At 34.9% G+C, this 24,396-nt stretch overlaps 1 protein-coding gene across 2 annotated transcripts in view; it reads left to right on the forward strand.

The window, feature by feature from the left end:
- Window positions 1-24,396, forward strand: part of tubgcp3 (tubulin gamma complex component 3) — a 44,924-nt gene that overhangs the window by 8,468 nt on the left and 12,060 nt on the right. For both annotated transcript variants that reach the window (XM_005170995.5, NM_001004513.1), the window contains exons 8-14: window positions 9,499-9,624; window positions 11,144-11,212; window positions 12,740-12,872; window positions 14,036-14,202; window positions 19,452-19,562; window positions 21,934-22,042; window positions 23,842-24,031. In XM_005170995.5, coding sequence (XP_005171052.1) covers window positions 9,499-9,624; window positions 11,144-11,212; window positions 12,740-12,872; window positions 14,036-14,202; window positions 19,452-19,562; window positions 21,934-22,042; window positions 23,842-24,031 — 905 coding nt within the window. The remainder of the gene's footprint in view (window positions 1-9,498; window positions 9,625-11,143; window positions 11,213-12,739; window positions 12,873-14,035; window positions 14,203-19,451; window positions 19,563-21,933; window positions 22,043-23,841; window positions 24,032-24,396) is intronic.

Here is a 24,396-nt window from a genome sequence, read left to right on the forward strand (position 1 = left end):
AGGGCAGGCTAAATAAAAGCGCCTCGTCAGAGCTAAACACCGCATGTGTCAGTTTACAGCTTCTGGAAAGATCAGACAACCTATACAGATCACACAATCTCAATAAACAACATGTAAATGTATAAATATTTCGATAAGTATTGTTATGGAATATTTATAACTAAATGATCTTGCTTTTTGGTTTTATCGATACAGCTTTGATCTCTCTTACAAGCGGCAGTTACAGGCGCAGCATAAGGGCGTCTCACACTGTCAGTGGCGGAATACACACAGCACTGCCAAGACGTTTTATTTTTATTTTATTTGTTGCAGATTTGCACGTTGTTCCTTTAAAAAAAACTTTTATTTTTTAATTCTCTCAAGTTAATGTTGTCTATCGAGTAACTATCGAGTCCCTCGGATTGGAGTTCAGTGCGAATTAAGACTATTGACCAACCGCCCTGGGCTGCGTTTCCCGATAACGATTGATCTTAGCACTTAAGAGCGTTTTCTACGAGTCATTTTGCGAACGTTCGTTATTGTTTCACGTGCGTTTCCCAAAAATGCACTTAACACAATTGCACGTAGCCCAGCTTTAAGTGCAACTTAGGAGTCGCTATCCGTTTGTTAAGTGCTGAAATGTCACGCTATAGAATGGCTCGTTATTGTTGCACATGTTATAGCAATCCATATAATTCTTCTTCTACTTGTGTGAATGTATATTCAACTCGAATAACATAAAAAAAATATTTTTGAGCCAGTTTAAAAACATAAATTAACTGGAAATGTCGTACTGTAAAAACACTGTCTTGCTCCAATCTCGCATAAAACTAATTCTAACAGTCCTTGCCGGAAATTACATCAGCATCATTTTCGATATTTATATGAAACCTTAATTAAGTAGAATTATTTATCAATTTCTTTATCAAAAATTGCTTATCTCACATCAAAATAAATAAATAAGTAAATAAATAAATAAATAAATAAGCTCTTACATTTATTTTTGAAAAGTTTAGCCTAATTATCCCCACCTGATGTGCATTTGCTAATAGGACAAAAATATAGCCTACTACCCTACCCTTGTCCATATACAACAGTGTAATTTTTTTTTTCATTCTAACATTTATTATGTAATTTTTATTTTTTTCTTTATTCATTATTATTTGTATATTGAATTGTGTAATGTGTAGAAAATATAAATGAATAGAGATATACGTACAAATAAAATGAATAATGACTTTGAAGAGAAGTAAATTGTAGGTGCAATTTGCCGGTTGTCCAGCAGGTGCCCTCATAACTCTGTCTCCTTACGATGCACTTAAGGCTTTACGATTACTCCAGAGCACTCGTAGATCCACTAAGATTTTCAAGTGCTACTTAAGTTACGATGCTTTTGGGAAACAGACCGTAATATTAAGATCAGTCGTACGATCATTTCTACGAACTTCTTAGGCTTACGATGCTTTTGGGAAACGCAGCCCTGTAAGTTTAAACACTACAGGTCCACAGCTCTGGTGTGGTATGAATTTCACGTTTTAAATGACAGCGAGACATGCTACGTTTAGTTTTTATTGTAAAATATACATTATAACCCAGTACACGGTAAAATAATGTTTAGAATGGCTTGTCTATTGACGGCGTATAGCCGTTAATTAAATATGCTGAGCATATTTTCATTAAAATTAAAACACAATAATAGGCCTATAATTTATAGGCTACACAGCTCATATCTTTGGCTCCAATTGCGTTTTTACAGATATCCTACCAATAGACTTTTTTTTGGCTCAAAGACATTTATGCCTGTTAATTTCAGAGGTGCATTTTGACAGATTTCGTAAAGGCTTCAGCTATTCTACCTGTCAGCTGCACCTGCCTAAGTTTTGCAACTTGACTTGTGTTGTGGCTCGATGTCTGAATGAGAGAGAGAGAGAGAGAGAGAGAGAGAGAGAGAGAGAGAGAGATCAGTCCTCAGATTCGATGTGTGGCCGCACGTCTCAGTTACTTTATTGCAATTTTTAATATTGGCTCATCTAAATAAACTTTTCATATATTAAAAGCCGAAATATTGCCAGACAGAAGAAGCAACTTTCGGTTTTTGAAGAGAGCGGCCTCAGTTATAAAAGATGTGCGCACACACAGGATTCCATCTTTTTGGCCTAGACATTATGGATTTTTTTGACATTAAACACATAATCAAGTGGAAATAAGAACAGCTGAACTTCGGAAAAAGTCCTCACGTTGCCACGATGTTTCTCTGCAGTTGGATTGTCAATGGCGCAGCATTGCTAAATCACTCGTTTTAATTAAAAAAAAAGATATTTATTATTAAACATTGTGAGATGATGGTCGCGTGAATTTTTTTTTAAATGAGAGTTTGCGTTGCGTATGTATGGATCTCTCCGCGACCCACCCATAGTTAAACATGAAGGTGCGTGTATAAATTAGTTATGTTTCCAGATACTGCCACCTTTGTCAGGCAAAGTTTGCAGATCGCCTCATTAACGTCGTCAGGTTCTCTTATGCGTTTGGTTTGAACCCAAAATTTTGCCAAATATGCGCCTTTGCATTGCGTTTTGACAATAAATCGTCCGCCATCCTCTTTCTGTAAATTCGACTCCTCTTTCTCCTCACGTGGTCAATGAAATATGACGCACTGTAGCTTTAGATTTTAATTATAGAGCATGCTCTCGTTTTAAGTCAATTATTTATAATTATATTTTCCATTTATTTTAAATAAATGTTTAATAAAAAAAAATAAAAAACGAATACTTAAAAAACAAATGTGGGGACGGTGTCACGGTAGAAAAGTGATGTCACCGGTGTTGCGTCTTAACACCGGTATCACGGTCAACACCGTCTATCGTGGCAAGCCTAGCTGCGGGGGAAAAAAATCAGGTTCACGGATATTGATCTGTCATTCACTCACTGCTGAAAGCGCCGGATTGGTTTTTATTAAGTGCCATTTTGTGTGCTCGTGAATCATCTTTTGAGTGTAGACGCCATGTAAATAAAAGATTAATTGTGTAATTTAGAGAGCTTTATAAATTATAACGGATCTTTGTGAGATCTCTATGAACTAAGATTAGTGACGCTTTTTAGTGATAATAAGAGGAGCGTGCTTTGCACTTTCCAGGCTATAATCCATTCAGAATTTGTATGAAACTTTCGTTTTCGGCACATATACGCTGATATGTTTTGGGAATGACATCTGCATATTTACGCTGGGTTTATTCTCGAAATAACGGTGAAGCAATAGACGGGACAAAAATATATTTCCCCCTTCTCCTTAAACAACTTAGTGTTTCAGCTATGAAATAGTTCAGTTTTGTATGTAGCCTAATGGCAAAGTGTTTATATCTAGTTTCGTTTTTTATTCAGCTTATTTAGAAAAACGTTTGGAGCATTTTTTATTCGTTAAAAATATATATATTTTTTTTAACGAACAGCGCCCAGCGGAAGACCATCATTGTCTGTTTGATCAGTTTGCCTTCTCAGATCATCACGACTTGCCTAAAATAAAAGATATAAAACAGTTCAAGTATAAAACAATGGTAGGTTAAACGTTAAAGAATGTGTGCTATTAGGCGCATAGTTTGCTTATAAAAAGCTTGCAGGACATCGAGGCGCCAGAGCAATCACTTGCATTTTTTCAGTGGGAGCAATTTAAAGTTATCCGTCATTTTTGCTCACAAAGTACGAGTAATACATCAAAAAACATTACAGCGTTTTTATAAAATAAAGAAAACCAAAATTATGCGCTTTCTGTCGTCTGGTTTTTGAACAGGAGCGCTTAACAAAATGAAGCAAAATGTATATGCCTCACAGACATAATAAATATATTTATAGAAAGCTTTAAATTATTACTTGACGAAATAAAACAAATCGAAAACAAGAAAACTCCTTCATGTAATCCGTAAAGATGAATTTCTAAAGGCGAGTCCAAGAGGAGATTGCCAGTCAGGATATTTGCGACACTGACTCAGAATAAGTTTATTAATAAATAATTAAGATATGTCCTTACTCTTTCCTCGACACATTCATTGTTATTTGTTTTTGCCGGTGCTTGGGGCGAGTTTTAGCTTATTGTGTGCGCTTGAACGCGGATTCACAGTAGCAGTTTTAACATGGAGTGACACGACATCTGACGTACAGATGACACTGGCACATTCCGGTGGCACGTCCGGTTTTCCACTGTCATGTGTCACTCGCTAGTGGCATGTGTAGTGACCTGTGTCACTCAGAGTGTCGCGCTGCATGTCACTGCAGTGACATCGACACCCGGCGAAGCTTATGACATTAATTAACACGAGCAAAACCATATTTAATCATTACGCGACTTTTAACCTAATTTATCGCGTCGCAAGTTAGTTTATTTGCTGAACTACTCCACGATGTTTTAATTTAAACGCATTTATTTTATGTATTCATAGTCATACTTCCGTACGTAATATAGTCATTTGACAGTACATGTCAGTCAAATTTATTGTGGCATGCTTGTGTATGGGAGGGGTTACACTTATCTGTTGTACTGTATATTATTGCATCCTGGCAGTTCCTTTGTTCCCTACAATATGGACTTCTCTATGTTTTTAATTCATTCATTTATTTTATTATTTAACTTATTTTCATTTTAAGGTATTTTAAATAATATCCTTTAAAAAGTTATAATAAAATGCACGTTGAAAACTCATAACATATATGCATGTAAGATAACAGGTGTCATTTGCCTAATGATTTTTAAATATTAAAGCAAAGAGACTTATAAGATTAATGTGCTTATAACGTGCTTATACTGACACCTACTGGCACATGTCACAAGATCACTGACACTGGCATGTGTCACTGACATTACTGGCATGTGTCTAAAAAGAGCCACTTGACAATAATGATGATCAGGGTTACACATAGGCTGTTAATATATTTGGGCCCAGGGGCCCACAAGTTATGTGTTAAAAGTGCGTTGCATACATAGTACCCCCACCCCTACTCACCTCAGGGGCAAGGAAAAAAGTTCAGGCTCAGGAATTTTTTCCACTATCAGCCCTGCTTATGACCACAGTGTACCTATCTTCTGATGGCTAGGTTAATGCGGCATGTCATAAAGCGCGAATCAACTCAGACTGGTTTCTTGAACATGACAATGAGCTCACTGTACTCAAATGGCCCCCACAGTCACCGGACTCAATGTAATAAAGCAGCTTTGGAATGTGGTGGAATGGGAGATTCGCATCATGGATGTGCAGCTTTCAAGTCTGCTGCATCTACAAGATTCTATCATGTCAATAAGGACCAATATTTCTGGGGAATATGTCCAGTACCTTGATGAATCTATGCCAGAAAGGATTAAGGCAGTTCTGAATTCAACAGCTACTAGAAAGGTGTACCTAATAAAGTGGCCTGTGAGTGTATTTTAATATAGCATTTTCAAATGTCTTGTTTTTATTCTACAAATGAATGCAAACGCGCAAACCTCCCCTTATTATTTTGATCAGTAGTGTATTTTAGCATAACATACAATTTTACAAGAATGATCTTAACATTAGCTTGCTGTGTTCTTACAAAGCAATTCTTTAATGACCACACTTTTAAATGAAAATCTTATATTAAGTTTTATAGCCAGTCAAATCACTCAGTCATTCATAATGACTATGTTATGATGATCATTTACAAAGCAAGTTTAACTTTCAGATTATTAGCCAAGTACTTTTTTTTCTGATTATTCACATTTTTAATTTCCTCTCCACTCCAGCTACTGTACAATCACTTTAGACGTCAGACAGGGATGATGGGAAGTAATTATTGTGAGCACAATGTTCTACTCTAACACTTCTTCTTGAAAGTATCTATAAAGCGTGTTAAAGTGAGTTTTTATTAAACAAACTAAAGCTCCTGTCAGTTTGAAAGTGCATTATGAGAAATATAGGATAGCATCATCAGTTTCTTCTTATGGTCTCGTGAATCCATTTAAGCCAAGCAACTTACAAGTCTTTTTCATTCCTGGCAGACACTGATGGTGAATCAAAGCCCATTGATCAGGTGTCTTTTTTTAAGTGACAGTTTTAAAATGGTACATCCATTTGTTTAGAAAAGAACAATGGGCTTTTTGTGTTCGGTTAGGTGTGCTGGATAAATAATGGACACACTGATGAGCCAGACTGGTTTTTTTTTTTTATTTTGGATATGACATACAGCTATGAAAAAAGGAGAAGTTTGAAAATTCTCAATTTTTTTGGGGTTTATGTTTCATTGTTGTGTAAAGCGTTCTCTTCATTTTTCATAGCTATATGTCTTGTCTGAAGGAAAATACAAACCAGTCTGGCTTGTAGCAGTATTTGGCTAATAAAATGGGTCTGGGGCCAGGGGTAGAAAACCCTTCTACAGTTTCTCAAATAGTTTAATTAAATAAAGTTTCAACAAATGTATGATTTCATCAAATAAACCAAAATCAAATGTTCAATCGACCAAATCAATGTATTAAAAAATGAGAACAGCAAAAAACACTTCACCACATTTTAGTTCAGCTCATCATAAACCTCACAAACCTAACTTTCCAGATATTTCACAATACTTTTTAATACCCTTTGCAATACAATCAACGGGTTATAAAATATAAAATAAACTTCCATAAAGATGTAAATTGATTCAATCACTTCAGAATATACAAAAAAACTATATTAATCAAATTTAACCACAAACAAAGAAAAATAGAAAAATATTATTCTTTTTAATAATAAAAAGACCGAAATTATCACACATAGTTGTAGATTTTAATGTATAGTATTATGTACAGTGCCCATAGAAAAATCTACCTTTTACCAATACCTTTACTCGCATTACACCCTGCTTTCAAAAGACTTTCGGGATAAAATTGTAGAAAGACACAGGTTAGGAGAAGGCTACAAAAACATTTCAAAAGCTGGAAAAGTTATTTGGAATGTGATTTGATTTCAGGCTCTATAACAAAGTAATTATTTTAATAGGCTATGATGATTTTCTATAGGCACTGTAAACTTCTGTTGCCCTTTCTAATTTAAAATTAAACAATTACATTATTTTAGTGTTTATCTTGTATAAAATATCAAAAAAAGGCTCTTTTATTTAAAGAATATTCATTTTTAGACAACACAATATCAGTGTAATAACAACCAATAAAAACGCTTGAAATTTGGACCTATTGATATTTGCTCCAAAAACTGCTAATTATTATTATTATTATTATTAATATTATTTTGGAAGAAATTTTATCTGACCTTTATAGAATAAAACAAACATTTTACTCAAACCAATACCCAATATACAGTTTAAATATTTCCCAAGTGATTTTTAACAGAGCAAGGACATTTTCAGTAATTCCTATAATATTTTTTCTTCTGGGGAAAGTTTTTCTTTTAGTTCTGATAGAACATTGTACAAATTAAAGTTGAGGGAACTAAAAAGTTTAAAGCAACCTGCTGCAATGAAATTGGTTTGTGGTTGAAGTTGTGCCAAATTTGTTTGCTTAAAATTAAACAGGGCTTGAGTAAACTGTATTAAATGAGTTGGCACAACTACATAGAATTTCATTCAATTAAAAAAAATGTTTGACAAATAAGATCTACTTATTTCATAAAATATACTGGTCTTAATCTAAAAAAAAAAAATTTGGCACAGCTTTGGCACTGAATAAACTCAATTTCCTTGCAGCCGTTGCTTTAAATGTTTAAGTTACCTTACTTTTTATATAGTAAATAAAAGCAGTTTTTAAATGGGTAAAACACATTTTAAGGTCAATATTATTAGCCCTTATTATTTTCTGTTGTCCATTGACTTGCCTAATTATTCTAACTTTCCTAGTTACCGTAATAACCTAGTTATGTCTTTTAGTTGCACTTTAAGTTAAATGCTTGTTTCTTGCAAAATAAGTAGGAAAAAGACTTCAACTGGAAATCTAGTACATCCAGAGAAAGTGGCTCTTATTTTTTTCATAGCTGTATATCCAAATATAAAATTCTATATTGTTGTCACTATTTATGTGTTAAGTAATTAGCCTTTAAATGTGAAGGTATTTCTTGGTGTACGCCTTAAGTTTAACAAATCAGTGAATCATTTTCATATTTTGCATATTCCCTTGTTATGCTGTTAGTAAAAGATATCAGTTTTCTGTGCCTGATTCGTCTGTATCTGAGGAAAAATATGTGAAAGAACTGGTTGTCTGTTTAGAAACCGCTTTGCTTTGAAGGAATCTTGGTGACCTTTCCAAGCGCATTTCTAATCAAAGAGCTTTTGTGTGGAAGGGAGATGATGTAGCTCACAAAAAAGACAAAATAAAGTAACTATCGAGATTGGCTCAAGCAATTTCTTCATTTACCTGATAGAAATGTCTTTACCGGAATGTCACAAGTGCAGATTACACACTGGCCGGTTGACAGAAACCCTACAATAAAACACAGATTTCCTACAGACTTTTAAAGTCAGTGTTGGCTAAAAAAAAACATATATTATTTATGTTATATTATATTATATAATGTTATATTATATTATATAATGATATATATTATATATCATTTTAATCCTATCTTGCTCTTTAAAATGAAATAAAATGCAAAAATAAAATAAACTTTTTGACAAAATGTGTGCGTACTGTGTACATTTATTATGTACAGTTGAAGTCAAAATTATTAGATTTTTTACTTTTTTTTTTCAAATATTTGCCAAATCATGTTTAACAGAGCAGTTTGTTTTATTTTGGCTAGAATAAAAGCAATTTTTAATGTTTAAAAATCATTTTAACGTCATTATTATTAGCCTCCTTAAGCATTATGTTTTTTTGATTGTCTATAGAACAAACAATCATTATACAGTGATTGACCTAATTACTCAAACTTGCTTAATTAACCTAGTTAACCTTTAGCATGTCACTTTAAGTTGAATGCTAGTGTGTTGAAAAATATCCAGTAAAATATTATGTAGTGTCACCATGGCAAAGATAAAAGAAATCAATTATTATAAATTAGATATTAAACTATGATGTTTAGAAATGGGGAGAAAACATACACGAGGGGCTAATAATTCAGGAGAGCTAATAGTTCTGACATTTACTGTATATATATATAAATACACGCATGCATATATTTCACAATCTATATTTGGATAAAGTGTGATACAAATAATATATACATTTAAATAATTAAATATAAATAAATAAATTAAATAAATTAATTAAATAAATATGTAACAAAAGTTTGTATAGTTTTGTTATATATATATATATATATATATATATATATATATATATATATATATATATATATATATATGGCCAGCACTACAAATATCATAACACATGCTTTGACGTTACTTTCCTTAAAATGAACCACACATTTAGCTTTGTTCTTTTATTTTTTTTTTTTCAAAGTGACTTTAGATTGTAATGTATTACTTTCAGTATTTTGGTTCTTGCTGTGTATTCTGCATTTTGTAGGTCAGTCAGCTAATAACAGTTTTTTTTTTTGTTTGTTTGTTTAATTGTTTGTTCTGTAGGTGCCACTGTGTAAGTCTTTGAGAGACACTAGCAGCAGGCTGGCCGAGCTCGGCTGGCTCCACAATAAAATTAGAAAATATACAGACTCACACAGCTTGGATCGAGCCTTTGGTCTTGTTGGGCAGGTAAGAAATAAAATGTGTTCATTTCAAGTCTTGTCAGACCTAGAAGCTGCCATTTTTTGGGGACCTCCTTCATTATACTACGTCTTACACAGAATACATTGTGATTTTATAATTATAAGATTTTTTCTTCAGCAAAAAGTCTTATTTATTTTATTTCATCTAGAATAAAAGCAGTTTTGAAATTTATTTTCAAATCATTTTAAGGACAAAACTATTAGCCCCTTTAAGCTATATTTTATTCGATAGTCTACAGAACAAACCATCATTATTCAATGACTTGCCTAATTACCCTAACCTGCCTAGTTAACCTAATTAACCTAGTTAAGCCTTTAAGGGTGCTTTTACATGAGCACTTTTGGTCCGCACCCGGGTTTGTTTGACGTCATAGTAAGATATGTTTAGCTAGTGTCAACGTGTCTTCTAAACTCGGGTGCGCACCCGTGAACCGTACCCGAGTCCACCTAAAAGAGGTGGTCTGGGGTACGGTTCATGCGAACCCTGGTACGGTTCACTTCTGATGTGAATGCAATCGTACCAAATCACGGAAGTGAACTGCCAACTGTACAACAAACTATCGTTTTCATAACGTTAATTTGTGTGTGTGTGTGTGTGTCACGTTTCTGAGCCAAAGCAAACGCAGTGATGTCTTGATGTTCTGAATGTTTATGACATTTTCGCTGCAGATGGACGCGAGTCGCTTTCTGTATGTCCAAAACTAAAAGCTTTAGTAAAAGCAGAATGACCACGATGTGCGGACGTCTTTCCATTTTGGCACTTGCTTTCGTGACCGTCACCTAGCAACGGCTGTAAACAAAACAGCAGCTCGATGACGCAAGCGTACCGGGGTTAAGATGGAAAAAAGACAGTATGAACACAAACCAACCGAGGAGGTGGCAGGGGGAGACAATCGAACTTGGATACGGTCCGGGCAATTGAACCAAGTGTGAAAGCACCCTAAAGGTCACTTTAAGCTGTATAGAAGTGTCTTGAAAAATATCTAGTCAAATATTATTTACTGTTATCTTGACAAAGATAAAAAAATCAGTTATTAGAAAGGAGTTATTAAAACTATTATGTTTAGAAATGTGTTGAAAGAATCTGCTTAAACAGAAATTGGGAAAGTCGCTTTGGATAAAAGTCGCTTTGGATAAAAGCGTCTGCTAAATGACTAAATGGAAATGGAAAAAAATAAACAGGGGTGCTAATAACTCAGGGGGCTAATAATTTAAACTCCAACTGTGTGTGTGTGTGTGTGTGTGTGTGTGTGTGTGTGTGTGTGTGTGTGTGTGTGTGTGTGTGTGTGTGTGTGTGTGTGTGTGTGTGTGTGTGTGTGTGTGTGTGTGGGTATATATATTATCACAAGCACTTATGTTGTTTTCACTCGGTAAAGAAAATAATTGGATATGTGTGTACAGCTATTCAAAAAAATGATTACAATTTTAAAAATGAAAATGTAATTACTAACATAAAAAATGTTGCATAATTTTAGTAACACTTGTTTTGTTGTCTTTATTCTCAGAGTTTTTGTGCTGCTCTGCATCAGGAACTGAAAGAGTACTACAGATTGCTCTCTGTACTTCATGCACAGGTGAGTATGGGACAAACGCTTAATGTGCAGGGGAAAATGTGTGTGCGTTCAACCCTTTTCTGCCTTTCGTTCTTGGCTGGAAAAAATCTGCAGGATATTGTAGTAAAGTTTTCAGAACAGAAGTTTGGGGAAACTGATGCAAAGCTCCAGCCAATTTTTGTACCCTGTCTGAAATGAAACAAATTGCTCCTGTAACCTTTTCTGACTGTTGCATCCAAAGCAACTTGTAATGACGACAACCAAGCATAAGAAGCCGTACAGTGTATTAGTGGAATAAATGAATGAATACAACAATCTTTTTTATTATATATTAATAATTTTTTTATAATTATTATGATGATATAATTTTAACATAAAAAAATATAATGGTTTGATTTAAGCCAAGTGATGCTACATAAAACATACCTGCACAAAACAAAAGTTTAATGTTTAATATTTAATTTGCATTATATCTTCTTTTAAACCTCTTTGAATACAGAGGGATCCCTTCTCATCATTAATAAAATAAATATTAATTATTAATTAAATATTAAATATTAAAATAATGAATTATAATTATTAAAACAATATTTCACATATCAGGGACATTGAGCTTCTGCCAGTAAGTTTTAGATATTTTGGTATTAGATATTTATAGTAGAGGTGCAAACATTTAGACTTAAGGGCACTACCAATGACTCCAAACGTTTTCAGATTTTCTTTTATTCATTCATTTTCTTTTCGGCTTAATCCCTTTATTAATCTGGGGTCGCCACAGTGGAATGAACTGCCAACTTATCCAGCCCTTCCAGCTGCAACCAATCACAGGGAAACATACATCTATACACACTCATTCACACTTATTCACTACGGACAATTTAGCTTACCCAATTCACCTGTACCACGTTTTTGGACTTGTGGGGGAAACCTGAGCACCTGGAGGAAACCCACAGGAACATGAGGAGAACATGCAAACTCCTCACAGAAACGGCAACTGACCCAGCCGGGGCTCGAATCAGCGACCTTCTTGCTGTGAGGCGATTGTGCTTCCCACTGCCCCACCCTGCATCCCTTCAGATTTTTTATTTATATATTTATTATTCTATTTTGAATAATTCGATTTTTATTCACTGTTTTCATTTTCTTCATTTGTCTTCATTTGAACTGATGTTTCCGCCATTAGTATTTATTTTCAGCTCTCTGCTCTGAGGCACCTGTATTACTTATGGGCCGGTCTAGCCAATAGCATAATAGCACCTACTGGGGATATAGCAAGACCCCATCTGATTGGTTAAATTTGGATAAATGACCTATGCATGTAACAAGCAAATACTCTTTGATTCAGATATTGCAAATACTATTATCGCCACAATGATAACTATTTGATATATTGTTTAGCCCAACTCTTATTTACATACTTTGCACTATGAAATCATTTGCAGGGCAGTTTGTGTTCAATTATAAAAAAAAAATAATAATCTAAAACATATAAATACAATGTTTTTGTATTTTTTGCCAGTTAATTGGTGTGAATGTGTGTGCGTTCAGCTCCAGGTGGAGGACGATCAGGGTGTAAATATGAGTGTTGACAGCAGTTTGACTCTGAGGAGACTTCTGGTGTGGACCTACGACCCCAAGGTTCGACTAAAAACACTGGCCGCCCTGGTGGACTACTGCCAAGGTTGGTGGTTATACAACTCATCCTGTAAATACCGTCATACCGCAATAGCAATTTCTTTCAATATTACCGTGGTTGTGACTCAATAAAATTATAGGTCTTCTGGTAAAAAGTTTTCTCAGGCGAATGGAGCAAATGGGAGGTAGCGGAAACTACAATTTTCATCAGCCCAGGCGTGGCCATCATCCTTTGCGGTCTGTTGTCACTACAGATCCAGTAATGCAGAAATGGAGGGTGCTGCTAGTAGGAGCAAAGAAAAAGAGCTAAAAATGGTCAAACCTAAAGCGGGTTTTAAATCAGATGCATGGAAGCATTTCAGTTTCTCTCTGAAAAGAAACAAGAAAAAAGAAAAGGTGACAGAAAAAAAAATACAATGCTGAAATACAAGTCGGGGAATATGGCTAACATGATGGGGATTCTTTTAGTCAAGGGGACAGCAGAACACAGCACACTGCTCAGATTGATGGAGACATTGACTTGTACCACCAAGAGACTTCTATCTCACTCATGGCTTGTCCTTTCGAGTGGTGTTTTTTTTTACATGGTTTAATATTTTTTGTTATTAAAATTTAATAATTTAAGTTCCTGTTTGAAAGTTTACAAATAGGTAATTTGTATGTCATTGATCTGTTCAGTGTTGAGGTTACCTGAACATTCTAGCACTTTTTTGAGTCTCTTCAATAGTTTTTTTTTTCCTTTAAATGATTCAATAAATACCGTACCGTGCCATTCATACCGAGGTATTACCGTATCGTGAAATTTTGATACCATTACATCTGTAATATATATATATATATATATATATATATATATATATATATATATATATATATATATATATATATATATATATAATTTAAAATATGAGGCTAAAAAAAAGACTTTTGACTTTTTTTTTACTTGGGCCAGTGAAAATTTTGGCAGGGCAAGTAAAAAATCATATTTAATGTTCTTAATGTGAAATATTTTATGTATTTATTTATCATCTGTTATTATGATTTACATTTTTATTATTATGCAATTTTAATGTTAATTTTTTATCTATATTAATTTTGCTTTTAGCCATTTTATCTTATTATTTTAGCCAATGATCTATATTAATTTTGCAATTTAGCCATAGGTTGCTGATATGACGGTAAATAAACAAACTCTGGTTTCTCTCTCAGGGCGTAAGGGTGGAGAGTTGGCCACTGCTGTACATGCGTATGGAAAGACGGGTGACCCCAACATGAGAGCACTGATCCAGCACATCCTTGGTCTGGTGTCTCATCCGATTCTCAACTTCTTATACCGCTGGATTTATGATGGAGAGCTGGAGGATACGTACCATGAGGTCAGGAGGAACACATACACACTCTGTTTATGTCAAAGTCACACAATAACTTACTTCATACTTTAGTGTTTATTTTATGGTTAACACTGCAAAGCTGTACTTCATTCTTTACACTGTGGCATTCATTTTGCTGGCAATCTACAATTAAGAGACTATTGCAGTGATTTCTTTTTTTAAATGAACTTTTAATTTTGGTCATTAAATGTCCTGGAGAGTTTCACAAGCCTCATTTCTCAAGTAGTGGAGCGTTAAGACCTTTTTTAATAGTGTCTCTGATTTAAATTTCATTAGCAATGTAAGGGTTGCTCCTTTTGATTCACTTCCATTAATCATTTCAGAGTCTTTAGACCATTTAAGGATTATCTCTTATATTATTAAAGCATTTATGAGAATTTTGGAAGAATTTATTTTTTAATGTATTATAATTTATTTAATTCTCTTTATTTAATTTTTAAAAATTATATATAAACTGACTGGCCACTTCATTAGGTACATTTGCCTTCAGAAAATATCTATGAGACATTTTTACTCACAGAGCTTGCACAGTAGCTTTTTTTTTTTTTTTTTACTCTTTCTCTTTTTGTTTCAACCCATTTTCTGTAAACCCCAGAGACTGGTGTGTGGAACAACTGCAGTAGATCAGCAGGTTTTAAAAATTCTCTGACCAGCCTGTCTGGCACTAACAACCACTCCACTTTTAAAGGTTCTCAAATCATCTTTCTTCTGGATTGTGACATTTGATTTGAACTTCTCCATATTTTGACTGTGGCTGTTTCTCGATTCCACAAACACAGAGAATAGACTCGTGTTTTCATGAAGACCAGTTCTGCCAAGTTACCTCGGAACCATCTCGGAAGACCGCGAGAATACATCCTCTAAAAAAATGACATTTTTCCTGATGGTCACATGACATTCACACATTTTAATAGGAAAATATTTAAACATTACAACATTTATACAATAATTTATATTTTTAATATATGTATATAGCATGCAAACAAACCTCTAAAATACAAAAACAAAAAACAAACAACAAACTAACAAACAAAAAACTAACTAAACTGATTTTAACATGAACTTCAGCAATAAACACTGGAATCTCAGCGAATATTTGCTCTACAGACTTGAGAAATATATCCACATAAAGCCTTAAATCTGTGCTTTTAAATGAACCAAGTGCACTTGAAAACTAAAATTTTTTTTTGGTTTTGTAATCTGTATAAAACGAACGCAAGTCTGTCCTGTCAAACGCACATTACATGACAGCAGCCTCTCAAACGCCCACAAACTTGTAAACAAAGAGTCACTATCATTTCTGTAGGACATTCGCCATCAAGACAAGTTGTGAACTGCAGAAGACGAGCGCGATCAGACGAAGCATTATTGGGATGATAGTGTGTAGCACGGCCATAAATGAAATTTTCACGACAAACAAAAATGTTCATTTTGAGTGCGCATGCGCATTACCTCGGGCAACCTGGAAAAAGTGCTGATTTTGTTTGAATCAAACATTTAGAAATGAAGCTTATGAGATGGTTGTTGCCTAATTTTAGTGGTTGCTGTCAAAGTTAGCGTGTTAATGCACGTGATTAATTTGAAATGTATAACGCGTAAAAATAAATAAATAACGCAAATATCACAGTTGCAGTTTTTTTATTTTATTTCCTGTTGTGGCTGACGTGTTCAGGGTCGGCGCGTCTATAGAGGCACCTAGACGGGCGCCTTAGGCAGCAGAATAGTGAGCAACACCCCCGGTCCTCACATTCATGCACTACACCCACCCCCTCCCTCACAGTGCTTACTTTCATCATGCAAGCTATCAAAGACAGTCCTATTCTCTGCCTTTAAGCTACTAACAGGAGTCCTCACATTTCATAAGTTTGATGGAAATCATTTTTGGAAATCACTTTTGTTTGTTATTGGGATTGATGGTTTTGAAATTCAAATGGCACTTACATGTCTGTGTTTTTATTTCTGTAATAAATATGGCACTTATTTGATGGTGATTAATCATGATTAATTACAAAAAAGTGTGATTATTTACGTAAATTTTTTTTAATCATTTGACAACCCAGATAGATAGATAGATATATAGATAGAGATTGATTAATTGATTGATTGATTAATTGATTTTAGAACAATAGATAAAATGTTTCCTGCTACTCCTAAACGGCAACAATGGTGGCTGTGAGAGAAGAACAGTTTCATATAAAGCAAACAGTCGCACGAGAATCCCACAGCAGCACGTCACAATGCATTCTGTTTGCGGTGTATAGACACCAAGCAGAACACTATTAGAACTATGGAAGTTTAAAAGGGTTTAGAAGCAAAACGAACTTCCACAAAAGTATGCTTTAGTGAGCGAAACAAACTCAAAACAAACTTCATTTTTGGCTGGATTTTGTTCGGAAAGATGCCATTTCTGTTCTTTTTTGATTTTGTTTGAAGTATACCAGTGCGTTAAATATATTTAGGCAATTTTTAACTGAGTAAACTTAAATCTATTTAAAACTATTCAATTCAATTCATCTATATTTCTATAGCACTTTAACGATGTAGATTGTGTCAAAGCAGCTTAACATAGATGTTCTAGAAGATTGAAACTGTGTCAGTTCAGTTTTCAGAGTTGAAGTTCAGTTTAATTCAGTTTAGTGTGGTTTAATTTTCACTGCTGAAAGGTCAAACACTGAGCAAATCCATGGATGCGCAGCTCCACAACTCCCAAACCAAGCAAGCCAGTGGTAAAAGTGGCGAGGAACTAACTTTACCAATTGACAAAAGTGAAGGGAAAAAAACTTGACAGAAACCAGGCTCAGTTAGATACAACCATTTTTCCTCTAGCCAAACTTTTTGTACAGAGCTGCAGTCTAGGTGCCAGAGACTGGAGGACGCTGTACATCCATCATGGAGAAATTAGACTTTTTTTTAAAGTAGTTTTTTTTTTATTATTATTATTAATCGTACACCTCATAAAAAAACATAGAAGTGCCATTTAATGCATAGAAAATTAGCAAAAGGAATTCCTGCATGTTTCGTATTTGATCATATAGTTCAAGCTGAACTCATACACGGTGTCCTCATGTTGACTCCGTTGACTTGTGCACTGTAATATATGTGAGAAACACTTGAGTGTGATTTAGTTTTCCAGACACAGTGAACCACAGTCTCCTACACACAGACGTCCAGATGAGGACAGATGAGGCTGCACTAATGGACCCGTCTTCTTCTTCCTCTTTGTCCTTCTCTTTCGTTCTCCATGCTATCACTCTCACATCCACTTCTCCTTGTCCTCCACCATTACCAAACCATGTCAATGAATCTTTCTTTACTTAGTCTATGCCCACTCGACTAAGTCTGAAGTCGCAGGGCGTAGAAGAATTATCGCCCAATCAACTCCCAGCTTACCCTCCACACAGGCACCAATCAGACTCTCCTGCCTGCAATCACAGGATTTAATCTGGCCCTCGCTGAAGTGTAACAGGCTTTTTCACTGTGTAAGCAGTGCTGAGGGGTGGAGGTGACGGAGAGGGTTATATCACTAATGTACCCATCCACAGCTCTCTCCTTCTTGGCCAGGGGTTTACGAGCTCCTCGTTTCCATTGGCATCGTTATTCTTCGCAACAGCCATTTTAATAGTCGCCTTGCTGAAAGTACTGATGTACTCTTCATGTGGAATTACTACAGAAAGGTCATTTGTTGTGTTATTAGTTGAGCAGTTGATGAAGGTCTTTTGTCTTTGAGCTGTAGTGTTTACTTTAGTGGCTGCATTTACACTGCAGATCTTGTTGGTCAATTACGATTTTGTGACTGTATCCGATTTATTTATTTTTTTGATGACCTGCTTACATTATTTTTTAAAAGTGACTCGTATGCGATCATCTGCATTTACACAGAACACGGCAAAGGTGCAAAGACCAGAAAAAAAAGAGCGGGCGCCGACTAACAGCTGATAATTAAAGAGTGCTCTTTTCTTTATTCCTGTATGTTCGCAGCTTTTGACAAGCTGTTTTACTATAGTTTATGACAAAGGTTTTCATTTGTCCGTCTTCTTTTGATATATAGGCTTTTTTTTTAAACCTTTAGGCATCTTATTAAATTTTTACATATGAACAAGGCCTGAATCTGATTTGAGTAAATCGGAATCCATGTGATTTGTTCCTGCTACTTGTACGTGGGCCATATCCGATCTGTGCCATAGGAGAAAAAAGATTGGAATTGAGTCACTTCAACAGTGCAGTAGTTTCTTCATTATCAGGTTCCATGTGCATGTTGGATGCTGTAGCATAAAAGTTTACCCAAAAATGAAAAATTCTGCTAATATTTAATCACCCTTTACGTGTTCTAAAACAGATTTTTTTTTTTTTTCTGTTGAACACTAAAGAAGATATTTTGAGGAGTGTTGTGAACCTGTACCCATTCAAATCTATAGAAAGAAACAAATACTATGAAAGTCAGTGGTTACTGGTTTTCAGCATTCTTCAAAATATCATATTTTGTGTTCAGCCGAACAAAAGCAGACTGAAACGAACTCAACTGGCTGTCAAGGGTGAGAAATGATTGCAGAATTTTCATTCCGTGGATAATGCCTTAAGAATAGTCACCCACACTACTCTCCAAAGGCAAAGTGCAGGAACTACCCAGTGCATCCCACACATAGACTTTACTTGTGTATTTAGTGACATTTTTTTATATTATCATCATCCTTTTACACTTTTTTTTTTGGATCAGCCCAATATAAACAAACATTCGCGAGCGAGTGGAACATCTTCTCTCTTTTACCCGTTTCATACTCTCCTTTACCCGTCTCACATGCTCTACAAACCCACAGAGACCCGCACCTTTTTGTGTCCGGTTTGGGTTTCTAAATGTCCTAAAATATCCAGGATTTGTTTTTGTTTACATAGTTACTGCACTTTGCCTTTGTAGTGCGACTCAACCTTTTTTTTTTTTCGCTTCAGAAAAATTTTATTTTTAGCTATAACTGTGGTTTTTGCTCTTGTTTTTGATTCTCAGAGTGTGAAAATCCAGTAATTTTTTTTTTTTTTTTTTTTTTTTTTTTTTTTTTACATTTTATGAATCGCCAAGACCTCTGATTCAGCTAAAATGTTCTTCAAATGTTCTGTTAAAGAAAAAAGTTATATGTATGTTGAATTGTTTATTAGCATTTTTCATTGCTGGGTGAGATGTCCTTTTAAGACCTTTTTAAAATCGATAAGAAACCTGTCTGACAATCAAAACCTTTCTTCAGTTTTTTGTAGCCTCGGACCCAACAGTGAAGACGGACAGACTCTGGCATGACAAATACTCTCTAAGGAAGAGTATGATCCCATCCTTCATCACCATGGACCAGGCCAGGAAGGTACAGCACTTTCTGTACATCATCATCATAGTATAGTCTCTTGTTGGTTAAAATCTATGATTGTGGTCTGACATACACAATCTGGATATTTTATTTATTTATTTTTTTAAGTAAAGTGAGTGGTGTTTGCTATATCAGGCAAGTCGAGTGTGTGTGTGTGTGTGTGTGTGTGTATAAATATGCTTTTAGGCTTTAAATAGGGTACACTATCAATTTAAACTTGGAGGACATTAGTTTGTGTATGAAATATAAAGCATACACCACAAATTGACTTAAAAAAACAAAAACAAAACCAATACATTTAGTGTAAGTTTGCAAAACAGATATTATTCCTCTCTGAAATATTCTTTCGTCCAGTTTTTGTCATCCTCTGCAGAATTGAAGGTGTTTACAATGTCAAGTTTACTATCTAGTCATTTAAATTTAGCAATGTATTTTAATTTGTAATCTTCATTATAAATTAATCATTATAAATTATCCAATATGTATGTAATTGAACTATATAATTGTATATTTTTATGATAGTAATGTTAATATTTATTTATTAATTATTTGTTTTTTATTTATTAATAATTTTGCTACTCACCAAATGAATTTTGGTTTATTTAATTAATTTAAAATATGCTTTATACCTCAGTCACACTTGAGATTGTGCGTGCGAAATTCTGTTGTACGCCGCTGCAAAAGGGGGTGGGATTTAACAAGATGATTAGACATTTTAAAGGGTCACGAAACACCAAAACACATTTTTTGAGCTGTTGACAGTCGTATATGTGTCCCACACTGCTCAAAACACTATTAGGACACCTATATTTCACTAAAAAGTGTAAATTGGTTGTTTTTGCGTTATTTCAAGCAAATTCGTACTTCCTGTTTGAAACGAATTTTTGAAGCTGCGTCACGGTCATGACATAATAGCGTTGTATTCCAGCGTGCAGACTGGGCGTCTGTGCCAGAGTGAGTCTTATTACGTCTTACAGTGTGATGCATTAATGCATGAGTAAGGCTTGGTTCAAACCAATCAGCGCGCTCTATTGTGCAACTTCATTAATATTCATTTCTGTGTTTACACGACATGGACGCCACGTTGTGTTGGCAAAACAAGCGTGAAGTGTTGCTTTTATAGTTTGCTGCCGTTAAGTTTCGTTTTCTTTTTCTCTCTGTGAGAGCTCAGACTCACGTGTGGATTAACAGTGTACGCGACGCTCGACAACAATAACTTGCGTGTCTAAGGAGGATTATTGTTTACCTGAGAGCTGTTCTCATCTGCAAACGCTGAGATCGGATACGCTTGTAGTATTCTCTTCATAAAGACGCGGCTCTAGTTGCTGTGGATTGTCCTGTCTCTACAGATTTGGTAAGTGAGCGACCAGTGCTCTTTGTTTATTCAGTTTGTTCGTATCGAACTAAGTTAACTATTGCACCGTAACATGTTAGGACCACAACCAAACTTTAACCTCGTGTAGGGTTTTTAACCGCATTTAGTGACCGGAATAACACGCGGCTTTCTGACACTACCTGTCGTGTGCATCTAAGTTTCCGGAAAATGCGGAGGTTTTTTTTTTCTCTCATTCGCCGTGCGGTATCAAACATTGCATGAAAAATACACGCTTAGAGCAGATCCTCGAATCAAATATCTCGTTTGTCGCGAGGGGCATGAATGAATTCCCTGAATGAAAGAGCCAAACTGCAGTTAAAGTCCACCATTTAATAATTTGACAAATAATTCCACTACAGATGTCCATGTAGGTTAAACACCATCACTTTCTCATGTCTGTGTATTTTGACTCTGAAGCTCGCGCGTGCCCAAATAGACACTCCCACACCCTCCCACTTTAGTTCCTCCGACACTCCCCCCTAAACAGAGCTGGACACACCCACTTTTCTTCCAAAGTAGAGGTGTGAAAACACCCTGCTGAAACGAGGGGGTTTCATGGCCCTTTAAAAAGCGAGCGATTGGTCAGTGTTTTAAATTTCTGTCTAGAGAGGTCATGTTTTGATCTTTGATGGGTGTCACGCAATCACGTGATGCGATTTCATAGGTCAGAGTTTACCAAACCTAGACTTTGCAATGCAGCGAACTGTGACACTTGTCCCACAAGCTTACGTTTCCAGTCTGATGCATTTGCATGCATATGAATGGAAGTTTATGGGGAGAAAAGTGCAGTTTGACCGCAGCTTTACCTATAACAACTTCCCAGTTCACACTGTAGAAAGTGACCGTGAGATTTGCACATATAAGCCCAAGTTATGCTTTTTTTCTTCAAGATATTTTAAGGTCATGTTTACTGTGATACATACATAAGTACTAATTAATATTCAGATTTGAATGGCCATATAATAATGCTATCTGATGTATGTTGTTCTGCAGGTTCTTCTTATTGGCAAATCCATCAACTTCCTGCATCAGGTTTGTCATGACCGGACACCACCGGGAAAGATCATGCCTGCCTCCAAATCTAAAGACTCTCCCAAAGATGGTGAGCTAGTGCTAATGCAGTCGCTAAAAATAGCTGCGCTTATGCTTGCTAATGCGATATTTGTGGCCATAATGGCAGCAATAGTTAAATAAGCTGCTGAAAGAGGAAAGAGAAGGATTGATCTGTTGTGGAGAAAAGTGCTGTTTTTGACTGCCCGTCTGTGGCGCAGTTGTCCGTATCGATGCTGGCTGTATTTAACGTCTTTGCTAGTATGGTTAATCAATGCTCTTAGCCTCCAACACACTTCTCTGTCCTTCAGTGTGATTCTACAAGGTTCTTTATTTTTTTCTGGTGTTCAGTTCTTCTATTTTTAAACTCTGCATTGACTTTGTCTGCTTTCATGGCAAATTTCATTGTATCAAACTGATAATAATAAAAATAGCGTTCAAAATGGTGAAATTCTAAAAGAAAAGTCTTATATATTTCTCTATATCATCTTAGCTGTGCTAAATAAAAAAATAAAGCCACGGATAATTACAGGCATGTTGATAAAGACCCTTATTACTGGGATTAGTCAGTTCTGATTGGTCAGTTGCGACATTCAAAGATATGTTATTCCCGAAAAACAGCAGAACAATTATAAAAGACAATTCAATCTCGGTTTGTGGACATTACATCAGGTTAATTTTGTACATTAACATAACAGATATCAATATAGCAGTGGATATTAATGTGTATCCTGTCACATTTGCTGTGCAAAAATAGTGCAAAGTTAAACACACTTGCTGTCTGTGTGTGTGTCTGTGTGCGTGAACTTGTGTGTGTGACTTATCGTTGCAGATAGGCTTGAATTAACTCCACAACAAATACATCAAATAATCATTGGGAAAGTTCTTACTGTAGTATTTTTTACAAACCTTAGGTGAGATCTGTTTCCTTCATGTCTGTCACTGTGCTATTTATCTGACGCAGCTGAGGCAGAGATTGAGGCATACTCAGAAAGGCACGTGGGATTGGTGGGTGGGTAGAACCAGCATTAAAAGCAGAGGCAACAGAAACAGCTACATTGTGTTTAGAGCAGAAAATACCAACATTTTAAAAGGTATTAAAAGGTATAATAAATAATCTGATAGTTGTTGTGTGCTGAAACTTTACAGACACATTCTGGAGACACAAAAGACTTATCTTAAATCTTAATCTTAAATGAAAAAGGGGAAAAATAGGTGCCCTTTAAGTTAATAGCTATATTTATGAGAGAGCTTGATCGACTGTGTGAGTCTAAATCCTACAATAATTCTTCAGGTAAATTGTTTTGGTTGTGTCTTGTTTACAGTGAAACTACAGTCTTTGTTGTTTTGTTTGCATTAAATTTAAGTCTTACTGACGGTTTCAATCTTTGAAAAAAATGATAGGTTAAAATGGTAAATATTGCCATCTTTAGGCATAAGAACGTACCCTGTACTAAATTTACTGTCTCACACACATGGTTTTACAAAACAAAATACTTTTATTTACCCCTTTTTAAAATGGAAAATGTTATTAATGTAATACCAATATCTGTTTAACATCAGAAAAGATTCAAATATTAAAGGTATAAGGTTTAAAGGAAGCAATAGATAATGCATTTAAAAGAATGAAAAATATTTAAAATTAAAAAATGTAAGAAACTTAAATATGTTTGGTAAAAGTAGAGGATAAGTAAATGTCAGAATTTTCATTTAAGCCATTAAAGCCACTAAAGTTTAATCAATAACTGCGTTTTCATGGCTTTTTTTTTCTTCATTTACCACTTCTCTGTCCACTATTTGTCACTCTCATGCTCTTGCTTTGAATTAAAACTCTCTTTATTTCTTTCCCAGCTGCAGAGTTGTTCACTGATCTGGAAGGGACCTTTCAGAGTAAGATTGATGCTGCGTATTTTGAGACCAGTAAGTATCTTCTAGACGTGCTGAATAAGAACTACCAGCTTCTGGAGCATCTTCAGGCCATGAGGAGATACCTGCTGCTGGGCCAGGGAGACTTTATCCGGCACCTCATGGACCTCCTTAAGTATGTTTATTTGTGATCTCACTGTTTTGCATTTTATTGTTGATTTAGAGGTGTTTTTCTTCAGTAAGATTATTGGAGCTGCACTAATTAGCAAAAACAATAATAATCATTGAATTCTGGATTCAAACACTCTTACTATCCTATCTTAATAATCGCAAAAAGCTAAAAAAAATAAATAAATCAATCTTAAAAATTGTACAATAAAAAAAATTAAAAAAATTAATCTTAAAAATTTGAACCAAAGTAAGAATAAAAAAATACAGTTTTATTTATTTAGGAAAAAGTATATATGTATATAATTTATTTTTGTTAATTTTGTCTATTCAGTATTGTGTGAGAACTGTGATTTAAATGTCCCGTGACAT

Source organism: Danio rerio, chromosome 1 (assembly GCF_049306965.1).
Source record: "Danio rerio strain Tuebingen ecotype United States chromosome 1, GRCz12tu, whole genome shotgun sequence".
Taxonomy (NCBI): Eukaryota; Metazoa; Chordata; class Actinopteri; order Cypriniformes; family Danionidae; genus Danio; species Danio rerio.